This window comes from Giraffa tippelskirchi, chromosome 7, assembly GCF_054371585.1.
Source record: "Giraffa tippelskirchi isolate mGirTip1 chromosome 7, T2T-mGirTip1v1.2.pri, whole genome shotgun sequence".
In the NCBI taxonomy this organism is placed as follows: Eukaryota; Metazoa; Chordata; class Mammalia; order Artiodactyla; family Giraffidae; genus Giraffa; species Giraffa tippelskirchi.
The window spans coordinates 145,495,221-145,509,238 of NC_137281.1; the positions used below are offsets into that span (position 1 = coordinate 145,495,221).

General features: G+C 34.5%; 1 protein-coding gene and 1 long non-coding RNA gene across 11 annotated transcripts in view; one reads left to right on the plus strand and one right to left on the minus strand.

Annotated features, from left to right (window-relative positions):
* LIN52 (lin-52 DREAM MuvB core complex component) overlaps positions 1 to 14,018 on the plus strand; it is a 145,599-nt gene that overhangs the window by 78,462 nt on the left and 53,119 nt on the right. For 3 of the 10 annotated variants that reach the window (XM_081509185.1, XM_081509183.1, XM_081509190.1), the window contains exon 6: positions 4,801 to 4,834. The exons of 4 other annotated variants lie outside the window; for them this stretch is intronic. In XM_081509185.1, the coding sequence (XP_081365311.1) occupies positions 4,801 to 4,802 (2 nt within the window). In that variant the 3' untranslated portion in view covers positions 4,803 to 4,834. Of the gene's footprint in view, positions 1 to 4,800; positions 4,835 to 8,683; positions 9,939 to 10,327; positions 11,294 to 14,018 lie in introns of those variants that run through there. 3 more of the 10 variants (XR_014059267.1, XR_014059268.1, XM_081509184.1) reach the window with 3 other exon arrangements.
* On the minus strand, positions 873 to 3,969 carry LOC145513278 (uncharacterized). The gene is made up of 2 exons (XR_014059270.1): positions 3,753 to 3,969; positions 873 to 1,796 (listed from the first exon to the last, which is right to left on the minus strand). It is a non-coding gene; the product is annotated as an uncharacterized LOC145513278 (long non-coding RNA).

Here is a 14,018-nt window from a genome sequence, read left to right on the forward strand (position 1 = left end):
GAAAATTATTTTCAACTTTGAATACCAAATCAAATGAAAAGATGAAATAAAGACATTTTTCCACATGGAAGATCTCAAAAAATCGACCTCCCAAAAACTCTTATACACTATTGGAAGTCATGCACCAGCCAAACAAGGGAATAAGCCAAGAAAGAAAGTGACACAGGACACAAAAAACAGATGAGAGAGGAGGACTCGAGAGTGGTTGCTGTGCACCAGGCCTAAAGGACAGATCATCTTGGAGACTTCTTCAGGAAGATGAAATTGATAAATTACTGATACATCTCAATATCTTAAGATTGCCACAACAGGCAGTGATAGAGTATGTGGTTGAACTTGAGATAAATATACAGAAAACTAAGCAGCCTAAAAAACACAGGGAAAACAACAAATATGCAAGAAAGGAAAGGAAATCATAGTTGATTTTATGGTTTAGCTGTAAGTAGCTTTCATATAATCATAATAATGTAGAAAGTGAATATTGATCTAGGTGAAGTACAATATATAACTCTCAGAAGATAGGAGATAGATGCTTGTATTGTGAGGAGTTAAGGTGGAAGGATGGGAAAAGGAAGTCAATCATCATTTTCGATATTAGGAGAAGTCTATAGATAGTGCCCCAAATTGAAAAATCAAGAAATAGTAATACAAGCATATTATTTAGTCATGTAGAGACAAAGGTAATATAATCTGCTAAATAACGTAAAAATGGTTCCCACTGAGGACCACAGTTTTTCATAACAAACCTTATAGAATTATTTGATTTTTTGAGACACGTACATGTATAACTTCAGTTTTTTTAAAAAATGGCTTAATCATTAAAAATAGATGAAATATGTAGTAGAAAGAACAGAGACTATGTTGTAACATTTAGAGAGAGAAAGCTAAGTAATATTTAATAGGAAAATAAGTGGAAACCAAAACAGGAAATGTATATGAATAGGCCAAATATAAAGGATCTATACTTCTGTTTGCTGATGAAAAGGAAGCTAATTACATATTCTCAGTTTTTGTGGTGTAAAATTGCATGCCCAAACTTACTATAATCCAAAATAAGTAATTTATAGTTTTAGGGTAGGAAGCAATTGTATTTCTACCCCATCATGAGAAATAGAACCCAAAACTCACACCCTTAGCAATAAATTGGTGACACAATTTAATTCGGAGTTTCATTCCTTTCCGTCTTTCTCACCTTGATATAAGTGGTACTTTTCTGAGTATTTAGTTGGATTACAGGCCAGTTGGGAAAAAAAATAAATTTTATGCTAATTTCCATTATTAGAATCTTCATTTTAAATATTGACCTCTGGTAACTGGTAGGCTTTAGTGGGTGGAATTTTACTTTTTAACATGTCATTGAACTGTACATTTAACACTAGGTCTGGGTGATCTCTCTGGGGAGAATGGAATTGATGGATCCTTTTCCTGTCAGTCCCTGATGACCTATCAGGAGAGCAGGTGTTGCTGGGATGGCTCATGTATTCAGGAGTCATAGTGCAAATCTGATCAAGGCGTGTATTTCCAAAACCACTCAGGCTAGTGTCTCTCATGGGGAAGAAGCCAACGTTGGCTTCCTATGCTTTAAAAAAAAATGAAAAAGAAAGAAAAATTAATTATCAACCTACAGCAAATGTCATTCAACTCAAATCCCTGAAGGATAAAGGCGTAGGTGACAAATGATCCTGGAGAGAAAGTTGAGCTGTCACTTGTCTTCTTAATGGATCATCCATGTTTGGCTATAGAATCACATGCTGTTTCTCTTTATTGTGTGTTTCATCTGAAGAATTACTGAATATCTGCAAGTACAAAAGAATTGCACAATTTCTATAAACCTCTTGGGTTTGAACAGAACCTTAGTGTCAAGAAAGATGATAAGGGGTTAGTTTTATTGCTCTTAAAGTATTCAAGGAACAGCTGTCATAGTCTTTCCTAAAACAACAACAAATAAATCACCTGTTTTTCCTTACTTTTGATTAGGTTCATTACATCCCATTTGGTCTGCATTGACTAAACAAGGGCATTTATCCATGTCCTGTTCCAGAGGACAGAGTTAGGAACAATGGCGGGAAGGTAGAAAGAGGTTTGTTAGCTTTGTTTTTGCCACAGTATTAAAGGATGTATTTTCCAAATGTCCAGAAATTAAATGGACTCTCAAGAAGTAGCAAGTTTCCCATCATGGGGAACTCTCAGGCAGAGCTCTGCAACCAGCTCTAGAATATTACCAGATACTGTTTAGAATTAGGTGATCTCTATTCTTTTCAACAATTAAGAATTAAGGGTTCTGTTCACAGTTATCAATTGAGCTTATCCTATGCTCTATGCTTTGGATACTGTTAGATTCTAGGGCCTCAAAAATAAAGTAGACATCTGTGAATAAGTCATCTCCCAGGGAATGACATGCATGTAATTAAATAATTGTAGTTAAGTGTAAAAGAAGTTTGTGGTTCATGGCTGACATGAAGAAGGGAATAAACAACTCTGACTGTGTGTGGTTTCACAGAAGAGAGACACTTGAATCCGAGTCTTGAAGAGTGCTTAAAAATTTGCCAGATGGATATAAAGCAATATAGGAATACAGAATAAACTATGGGCCAGTCTAAGTAATTTGAATGATGTACTTAGGCACAGAGGTATGAATTCAAATGGTACACTTAAGGAAATGCCAGTGTCCCTGTGTACCTGGAGTGCTGGGAGACTAGCAGGAGATGACATTGTCCATGACCGCGCTCCATGAGTGACAGTACCTTTTCTGAATTACTCATCATTGTATCCATATTACCTAGCACATAATGTTAATAAATGCTTAGTAAAAATCTGATGAACAAAGAAATAAAGAGGTAGACAGGGACCTTGTGAACATGAAAGAGGACTTAAAGACTATTCTGAAGATTGTTGGAAGTAATTGAAGATTTCTTTTTAAACCAGGAATAATAGGGTTAGATTTGGCTATAGAAAAGTTTCCTTAGCTGTCATGTGGAGAGTGATTTTGTAAGAGAGTCAAGTTGAGATTGGGAGATCAGTTAGGTTATCAGTAATAATGCAGGGAAGAGATGGAGAAGACCTAAACTAAAGCAGTGGTGAGGCAATAAATGTGACTGAAATGACACTTTTGGGTTAGAGACTCAGCAAGATTTGGTGACAAGTTGAAGATGGGAGCGAATGGATCCATCATGATCTTCCCAGGTTTCTAATATGGGTGACTTGGTAGATTTGCTCCCATTGCCTAGAATTGGGATACAGAAGATAAAGGAAGTTTGAAGGAGAAAGATAAATAAAACCAGCCTTAACTTCCCGTTGTGGCAGTTTTGAGATACTACTCTGATTTCCTTTTTTTTTTTTTGATTATAGCCTCTAGGTCACCAACACTTTTCTTGTAACAATGAAAATTGAATACAGCACTCTATTTGGGGACTGATCCCTGAGCAATCATTGTTGTTTCCTTTGATCTGGAATCTGCATCTAGTAATAGAAACTAAGATTTTTGTTTCTTGGTTAGCACTTGCATCTCCTGGAGTTATCTCAAAATGAACTTGAAAATCAACCAAAAACCTCAGGTTTTTCAGTTATTAAATCATGTGCCCCTCCTGTCCTGCACAGTTTCTTTAAAATTAAATATCTGATTTTAGATTTGTCCAACAGCCTTTTCTAGCCTCATTAATTTTTGTACACTTCTCTGACTTCTGGGAACCTGTACTTCCAGGCTGTATGCTTTCCTCTGAATCTTCAGTTGTGAGTATTTCTGAAGATGATACCTCATTTCTCTTTCCCAAAGCACCATATGATTTTGTCCACTTCTTGGCTGCCATATGGAATGCCTTGGCCCCTCCTTTCCACTTGTGCACATCTCCTTCACACTTGAAACCCAACTCAAGCTTAATGCTGTGAATTTTTAGTCCTTACTAGTGCTGTTTCCATCTTTGGACTCCTATAGTATTAATACTTAATCTTTTCCCGTCTGTGGCACTTGTCATACTTTGTCATAATGGTTGTTTATTTTTGTCTACTATAAACATTCTTAGAATATCTCCTGTAGTATCAAAATTAGTCTTTGTAGGAGAGAATCAAGTTTTTATGTTATAGGTTATTTGCCTTGATAACTTAATAAGTTCTTATAAAGATAGGTGAATAGGTTATAGAACCTCCAGAAAACTTTGTGTTCTTAAGATTTTTATAGATTTCCCCAATCTATAAAATATAAAACTTGAAATTGTATGTGTACATTTATATATATAGCTATTATGTAATAGTTTGAAATTCCATTGTACCTTTCAACTAGGACTTTCATTACATTAGAAAGCTTCTTGCTGCCCTCTTGTGAAAAGCTAGGTAATACGGCCAATTAACACTCCTCAGAAAATTTTAAGTATTTTCCATCTACATTAAGATCAGCCCATTGCACATTTTTAGAATTTTTATATCTTCTACAGATTTTCAAGTATAATTACTGATGAGCTTTTCTTTTTTGTGTTTATCTGTGGTGAATATGAATTTATTTGATTACCTGTCAGAATTCATAGTGCTTTTCTTGCCAAATTGCAAACCTCAAAACAAAAGAAAAAAGTAATTCTTGGTGAGATAAACTCTATAGTATCCTGTTTAACATTTTAGAAGTTGCTTTGGAGTTTAAGTGTTCCATTTTCTTTCTGATTAAACACAGAAGAGGTTGAAAAGTTACAGAGTGGTGAAGTTTTTCTTTTTGATAACATAAGACTTGATAATAAAAATGAATAATTAATAACCTGCCCTTCTCTTCCTTCCTCTCCTAAGTTTGAATAATCTTTAGTCCTTTTCCTTTTTTAGAAACCCAGTCATCTTTCTACAAACCACAGGAAAGGTAATAAGCATTCTGGATTTATTTTTGTTGTTTTTCAGTCGCTCAGTCATACCTGACTCTGTGACCCCATAGACTGCAGCATGCCAGGTTTCCCTGTCCTTCACCATCTCCCAGAATTTGTTCAGACTCACGTCTGTTGAGTCACTGATGCCATCCAACCATCTCATCCTATGTCGTCCCCTTCTGGATTTATGCCTGTTGTTAAAATCCATATGATATACATAAAACCAAATGAATTTCACTCAAAAATGAATTAGTTGAGCAATTCTGCTCAACTTGAATAGCAGTAGAAACTATAGAAATGGATATAAACTATCTGAAATAAAATAAAGCATGAAGAGAAAAATGCTGAAACAAAATTATATAACCTCAGTGGAATGATATCAAGCAGTCTAACATATATGTAATTGGAGTTCCAAAGAATGGAATCCAGAAAAAGTATGTAAAGAAATAAGTGGCCAAAATTTTTCCAAATATGATATAAAGAAGGTCATTCAAACCCAAACATGAAGAAAACTGTACCAAGACATTTCATAAATTGTTGAGTAATAAAGAATGATAAAGAGAAAAATCTTAAAAGCAGGCAGAGGAAAAAAAAAAGAGAGAGGAACAAAGAATGAAAGTAGACTTCTCATCAGAAAATACACAAACTAGTGATAATGGAATAAAATCTTTAAAATACTGCAAGAAAAAAAAAATGTTGTCAACCTAGAATTCTCTATCCTGCTAAAATACTCTTCTATGATAAAGGCAAGATAAAGATATTTTGTAGACAAACAGAAGTCATGATAATTTGTCTCCAAGAAACATACACTACAGGAAATGTTTAAGGGCATTCCAAGCATAGCTAACAAATCAATAGTAGAAATATAAATAGAATACTAAAAAATGCCTTGTTGATCCAAAAGGAAACTGGAAAAAAGGAACAAACAAACAACATATGGGACAAATAGAATTACCACCAAGATGATGAAATCGTAAATATAAACCATAAATGATCAAATGTACTTGAAAGTTAAAAGAGTGTAGATCTTAAATGTTATCACCACATACACACACACAATTGCCATTATGTGAGGAGGTAGAGGTGTTAACTAGTCTTACTGTGGTAATCATTTTGCAATATATACATGTACCTAATTATCACATTGCATACCTTAAACTTACATATTATATCAAAAATATCTCGATAAAGATAGAGGAATATATAAATGGTCTAAACACATCAATTAAAAGACAAGGATTATCATTGGATTAAAAAACAAGACTCAACTGTATGCTGTATATAAACTTAAATATAAATACATGGATACATTAAAAATAAAAGGATAGAAAAAGATATTCTATGCAAACATTAATAAAAAGTAAGCTGGAGTGACTATACCAACATCGAAGTAGAATTCAGAGCTAGGAATATTACCAGGAAGCAAGAATAGCATTTCATAAAGGATAAAAGGGTCAATGCATCAAAAGATAAGAGCAGAATCAGTGAATTCAAAAAACCATTCTTTGAGAAGATAAAGTGGATAACTGTCTCAACTGATCAAGTAAAAGAGAGAAGGTACAAATTACTAACATCAGAAATGAAAGGAGGGGTATCATTTCATATCCTACAGACACTGGAAGGATAATAAGATAACTTTATTCCAATAAGTTTCATAACTTGGTTGGAATGGACAAATTCCTTGAAAGATGCAACTTTTCAAAATTGACTCAAGATATGGAAAACTTGAATAGCTCTACATCTAATTTAAAAAATGCATTTGTAGTTAAAAACCTTTTTACAAACAAAACTTCAGCCCAGATGGCTTCACTAATAAATTCTATTAATTTTTTTCTTCCGGTTTTATTGAAATATAATTGACATATGGCTCTGAATAAGTTTAAGGTGTACATTTTATGTACATCATGAAATGATGGCCACAATAAGTTTAGTGAACATCTCATATAGATACAAAATTATAGTAAACAATTAATGAAGTGTTAAACAATAGAGAGGGAAAAAGTATTTCCCAGCTCATATTATGAGGCCAGCACTATCGTAACAGTAAAATCAGACAAAGATTAGAAAATCAAACTACAGATACTACCTCATGATCACAGGATACAAAAGTCCGTAACAAAATGTTGGCAAGTCCATTCCGGCAATATACAAAATAATAATAGTACATTATGATGGAGTAACTAGTAAAATAAGGAGAGACAGAAATCAAAGGCATACAAATTGGAAAGGAAAAAGTAAAACTGTCTTTATTCATAGATGACATGATTGTTTACGTAGAAAACTACGGAATCTGCCAAAAAGGTGCTGAAACAATTAGTGAATTAAAGCAAGATTTCAGGATGCAAAATCAAACTACAGATATCAAGTTTTATTTCTATATACCAGCAACGAACAATTGGTAAATGAGTTTTTAAAACAAATATGACATGAAATTCTTAGGAATAAATTTAGCCGTGTGTGTATAAGATGTGTGTACTGAAACCTACAAAGCACTGCTGAGAGAATTTAAGGAACTAAATAAATGGAGATGTATACCATGTTTATGGATCAGAGGCCAAATATTGTTATCATGTTAATTCTCTCTAGATTTGTCTATGTATATTCAATGCAATTCCAATCAGAATCCTACCAAGTCTTGTTAAGAAATTGAAAACTAAATGATTCTGAAGTTTATATGGGGGTTCTAATCCAGTCTCAACCACTTATTAGATGTATAAACTTGAGTCAATTATTTAACCTCTCTGTGCCTCATTTGTAAAATGGGAATGGTAAATGGCACCTATTTATAGGATATTGTGATGATTTTAAATAATAATGGTTAAGTGCTTTGTACCCAACATATAATCACCATTAAGAAATGTTAGCTGTTGTGGTTCAGCACAGACTTTTCACTGGGTGCTCTAAATTTTTAATGATGTAGAATAAACATGTTAACATTACAGTGATGCCCAGTTAGGTGGAATTTAGGGCTGAGCAGGTTCTATGTAATGTGTGGAGCAGGTTACAGTTTGTTTTGAGCAAGAGGTGAGAAGTGTAAAGTCAAGTCAGTACCAAGGAAAGATGGCACTAATTAGAACAAGTAAGAACTTTGCTTTGCAGATATATTAAGAATGTAAGAATGTGTTCAGATCAGAAAATGATCCAACTCAAATGGCCACACAGGACTGAAGGGCAGCGAAGTAACTAGTAAGACAATTATGGAGGCTTTTACAGTCTCTGTGAGAAATTATAGTATACAAATCACTCGTGTACTGATTTTATGAATTTTTTAATCTCTTCAAAAGATGAGACTGCAAAAAAGTGAGCATTACTAATCCTGTATGAAGTTGTATTCAATAAATACATACTGAATAAACCAATTGACTTCCCTGGTGGTCCAGTGGTTAAGACTTTGTTTCCAGCATAGGGAGCACAGGTTCAGCCCCTGGTCAGGGAACTAAGATCCCACATGCCACATGGCACGACCAAAAAAACAAAATAAGTTCAAAAATTTTGTTTGCTTACTATTATTTACTTATTGAAGTGTAGTTGATTCATAGTATTGTGTTAGCTTCAAGTGTACAGCATAGTGATGCTGTATTTTTGTAGATTATATTCCAATATAGGTTATTATAAGATAATGTATATAATTTCCTGTACTGTGCAGTATATCTTTGTGTTACTTAACTTTTTTTTGTTGATTTCTTCTTTAAATTTATTTTTAAAATTTTTATTTGGAGGATAATTACTTTACAATGTTGTGTTGGTTTCTGCTGTACAATAATGTGAATCAACCATAAGTGTACACATATCCTCTCCCTCTTGAGCCTCTGTCCCACCACCACCCTCTGATTCTACCCATCTAGGTTGTCACAGAGCAGCAGGCTGAGCTCCCTGTGTTATACAGCAACTTCCCACTAGCTATCTGTTTTACACATGGTAATGTATGTATTTCAGTGCTGCTCTCTCAATTCGTCCCACCCTCTTTCCACCAGAGTGTCCATTGTGTGGAAAGTCCATTATCCACGTTCGCGTCTCCATTCCTGCCCTGCAAATAGGTTCATCAGTACCATTTTTCTAGATTCCATACATTAAAAAATCAATATTCTTCTTACCTTCAGAGACTAGCACAGTAATGAACACATGAAAAGTCTACAATTAAATGCTTTTGTGTAAGTGAAATTATCTACATTGTTCATAATCTGTGTTAGGCTTGCTAATTCAGTTGTTACATTTAACCAATTATTTACGTGTACTGAGGATTACTTAGTTTTCATAGAAATCTTAATTTTTCAGCCCATGAATTTTGATAGGTTTAAGTATATAGCTTTGTTAAATGTTTCTGCATTTAATGCATTTACATTAATCTAATGTACTAACATTAAATTTAATTGCATTCTGACTTCCTGGGATGAATATTTAGTCATTAAACAAAAGGACCATTTTTCAAATAGTTATTCATAATGTCTAAGTAATCCAAGTACCATACTTATTTTAATTCAAAATATATAGTGTCTTTGCTTTCAAAAGTACATCATAAATACAAATTTGATATTAATCTGAAATTAATTGAATTTAATGAAGTATATTTGATTTTTTTTAATCAAGAATATTGATTGGTTAGATTTTCAGTCAGTTCTTTACCAAGAACAAAGCCAGGAGAAAAGGGCTATTTTTCTTTGTGCCTCGGGGTAGAGGTAAAAACTGGATGCCTGAGCCTTTAGTAGAGAAACCCAGGTTCTGTTACCTTGTCTCTTCACTGTGTGGAGTCTCTTTATCATGAGTTTCACTTGAATTCAAGGGGCTTTTTATACTTCTGCATTTAATTTTTGCACAGCTCTTACACACCACTGATTTAATGAAAACAGCATTATTGAGATATTTTACACATACTATAAAATTCATCCATTTGAAGTGTACAATGAGTTTTTACTAGGTTGGCACAAAAGTAATTACACTTTTTGCATTGTTGCCATTTGGCCTTTGATATTGAAATACATTCTAAATAAATGTGGTTATGTTATATATCATTTTAATGCATATTTCTCACTTTGTGTTTTTTTGCTAATGACTTATTACTTGCTGTTTATTTTAGACTAGGGAAAAGATGTTAGACAAAAAGCAAATTTGAGCAATTTTCTTTCTTTTTTCTTAATATGCATATTTTATTGAAGTATAGTTGACTTACAGTGTTTCAGGTGCATGCGTAGGTGATTCGTTTATACACATACACATATATTATTTTCCATTACAGGTTATTGTAAGGTATTGACTATAGTTCCGTGTGCTATACAGTAAACCTTTGTTGCTTGTTTCATATCTATTTTTTTAAATTAGAAATCTAGCATTCTGTTCATACTAAGTCAAATAAGTGAAATCTAAATGTCAAAGATTTTTTAGTTGGGCCAAAATTCATAAGTTTTCTAAAATATATATATTATACATACTATTTATGTATATATATGTATACAAAAGGTTTTCTACTACATCAAGCAATTTTCTTATTCAAGTTCAAAATGGGTGATAAAGCAGCAAAGACAACTCGCAACATCAACAGCACATTTGGCCCAGAAACTGCTAATGAACGTTCAGTGCAATGGTGGTTCAAGACGTTTTGCAAAGGAGATGAGAGCCTTGAAGATGAGGAGTGTAGTTGCCAGCCGTCAGAAGTTGACCACAACTGAGAGGATCATCGAAGCTGATCCTCTTAAACCTACAGGAGAAGCTGCTAAAGAACTCGGCATCGATTCTGTGGTCATTTGGCATTTGGAGCAAACTTGAAAAGTGAAAAAGCTTGATAAATGGATGCCTCATGAGCTGACTGGAAATTTTTTAAAAATTATCGTTTAAAAGTGTTGTCTTGTCTTATTCTATGCAACAATGAACAGTTTTCTCGATCAGATTGTAATGTGAGACGAAAAGTGGATTTTATACCGTAACCAGCAACAACCAACTCAGTGGTTGGACAGAAAAGAAGTTCCAAAGCACTTCCGAAAGCCAAACCTGCACCAAAAAAAGGTCATGGTCACTGTTTGGTGGACCTGCTGCCTATCTGATCCACTATAGCTTTCTGAATCCTGGCAAAACCATTATATCTGAGAAGTATGCTCATCAAATCAACAAGATGCACCAAAAACTGCAATGCCTGCAGCCGGCTTTGGTCAACAGAAAGGGCCCAACATCATACAACCAACATCTCAAAAGTTGAACAAATTGGGCTATGAAGTTTTGCCTTATCCACCATATTCACCTGACCTCTCAGCAACTGACTACCATGTACTTCAAGCATCTCAAAACTTGTTGCAGGGAAAATGCTTCCACAACCAGCAGAATGCAGAAAATTCTTTCCAAGAGTTCATTGAATCCCAAAGCACGGATTTTTATGCTACAGTAATAAACAAATTTATTTCTTGTTGGCAAGAATGTGTTGATTTTAATGGTTCCTATTTTGATTAATAAAGATGTGTTTGAGCCTAGTTATAATGATTTAAAATTCATAGTCCAAAGCCACAGTTACTTTTGTACCAACCTAATAGTATATTCACAGAAGTATGCAACTGCTGTGACAATCTAATTTTGGAATATTTCCATCACCCTAAAAAGAAGCCACATAGCCATTAGCAGTCACTCCCATTCCCTCAGTTCCACTCCCAATCAGCCCTAAGTGATTGTTAACCTACTTTTTGCCTCTGGATTTCATTCCTTTTTATTTCCAAATAATATTCCATTATATGGATATGTCACATGATTCATCAGTTGGTGGACATTTGGGTATGTCCACTTTTTGGCTATTATGAAAATGCAGCTATGAACATTCGTGTGCAAGTTTTTGTGCCATCATTTTAAACTTTCTTTTGATGTAGGATGTGTTTCTGTTAAGTTTTGCATTGGACTCTACGGATATAATTTTAACTAGGTGTAAGTACAATATATATCACCCAGTATCTAAATCAGTTCAGTTCAGTCACTCAGTCATGCCCCACTCTTTGCGACCACATGGACTGCAACACACCAAGCTTCCCTGTCCATCACCACCTTCCGGAGCTTGCTCAAACTCATGTCCATCGAGTCAGTGATGCCATCCTCAGTTGACGATGGTGATATCATCTCATCCTCTGTCGTCCCCTTCTCCTCCTGCCTTCAGTCTTTCCCAGCATCAGGGTCTTTTCCAGTGAGTCAGCTCTTCGCATCAGGTGGCCAAAGTACTGGAGTTTCAGGCTCAGCATCAGTCCTTCCAATGAATATTCAGGACTGATTTCCTTTAGGATTGACTGGTTTGAGCTCCTTTCAGTCCAAGGGACTCTCAAGAGTCTTCTCCAACAACACAGTTCAAAGCATTGATTCTTTGGCACTCAGCTTTCTTTATAGTCCAATAATATCTAAATACATTTTGCTTAAACTTAGAGATAACTTAACCGTTTATTGATCTCTCCTTTGTCTTCTTGAGTCACTCAGAAACTGAGTAAGCAAAAACATACGTCTTTTTAATTTCATCATCAGTATTGGATTCCATTTCAAAGGACTCTAGAGTTTGATATTTCATATCTTGAGCTAGAATGGAGAAGAATAGCATACTGTGAATCTGTTTACAGTTGGCTGATTATAATGGCTAAATGACAACGATAGGTCATACCCTCTGTTTTTTTGTTTCTTTGTTTTGCCTGCGCCAGCTCTTTGTTGCTGTGCATGAGCTTTTTTGCTAGTTGCAGCATGTAGGCTTCTCTCGTTATGGATCATGCACTCTAGAGAGTGTGGGCTCAGAAGTAGCACCTCATGGACTTAGTTGCCCCATGGCATGTGGGATCTTAGTCCCCCAACCAGGGATCAAACCCGTGTACCCTGTATTGGAAAGCAAACTCCTAACCTCTTGGAGCACCAAAGAAGTCCCATGTTTTGTTGTTATTTTTAACCTTGGTCATATATTCTTATTTTGTTTTTGCGTAGAGTAAAACTTTGAAAGAATAGAATGCTTCTGGCACATAGAGATTCATTTCTTTATTGACATTTAACCTCAGAGATAGATACATCATTGTTTATACAGATGAAGTGAATGTACCCAGTAATTCAAGCTGAACTTGGGCAATCATTAAGAAAGTAATTCAAAGAATGTGATTAATGTTAGGAATATTTAAGTGTTTTATTCACATTGTCTTCTGGCCTTTGACTCAACTCTGGATTTATTAGAAATAATACTCCTCAATCAAATCAGAACTAGATTACTAGGGACTTAATAAATAGTCTTTATTTAAAATAAACTTTTTAGCACGCTTCTCTACTGTCCAAAAAAATAAGTGTTGGGTTTGTTTGGTTACATGAATGCTAGTTTATTAGAACCAGCATGAATAGAGAGGAAAAGACTAATCTAAAACTTGGTTTTTAGGTAGAATTAGTTCAGGTTGATCTTAGAAGCACAGAATTTTTAACTCATTAAGGTAGTATCCTCCACCCTGGATTTCATAAATTATGTCTTTTGAATAAGAAATAAAAACATTTAAAACTTTTAAGGGAGGAGAAGGAAGTGGCAGCCCACTCCAGTATTCGTGCCTGGAAAATCCCATGGACAGAGAAGCCTGGCGGTCTTGTCCATGGGGTCACAAAGAGGCCAACATGATGTAGCAACTAAACAACAATATCTGTTAGTTAATTTGGTGGGGGGAAATTCTTTTGCAATGTACTATGCTTAAAATATCTTACAATTTTATTTGTCAATTATACCTCAGCAAAGCTGAAAAAAAAATTTAAATTTTAAGGGAATTCCCTGGCGATCCAGTGGTTAGGACTTCACATTCTTGTTAGTGAGGGCCCAGGTTTGAACCCTAATCAGGGAACTAAAGTCCCATAAGACCCACAGTACAGCCAAAAAAAAATTTTACCAAATAAAACTTTTAAAATAAATGCATAGTAAATGTTTCCGTTTTTTCAAAAATCTTGTGAAAACATCAGTCTTAAAACTCGACTTGGGAACAAATCACTTGACTTAATTGTGGTTTGGTTGTTGACAGTCACAACTTTTTGTTAACCAAATATGGTTAATAATTATAATTGGTTTGTTTTTGTCAGATTTGCCTAGATCAAAATTGTGACTTGTGGTTTAATTTCTTAAAGCAAGGCCATTTCTTTTACTACTTTGGTAGCCACAAGAAATCCCAAACGGTCCTGGGAATTAAGAAAGTACTTAGAGTTTATTGTAAGATTTATTTC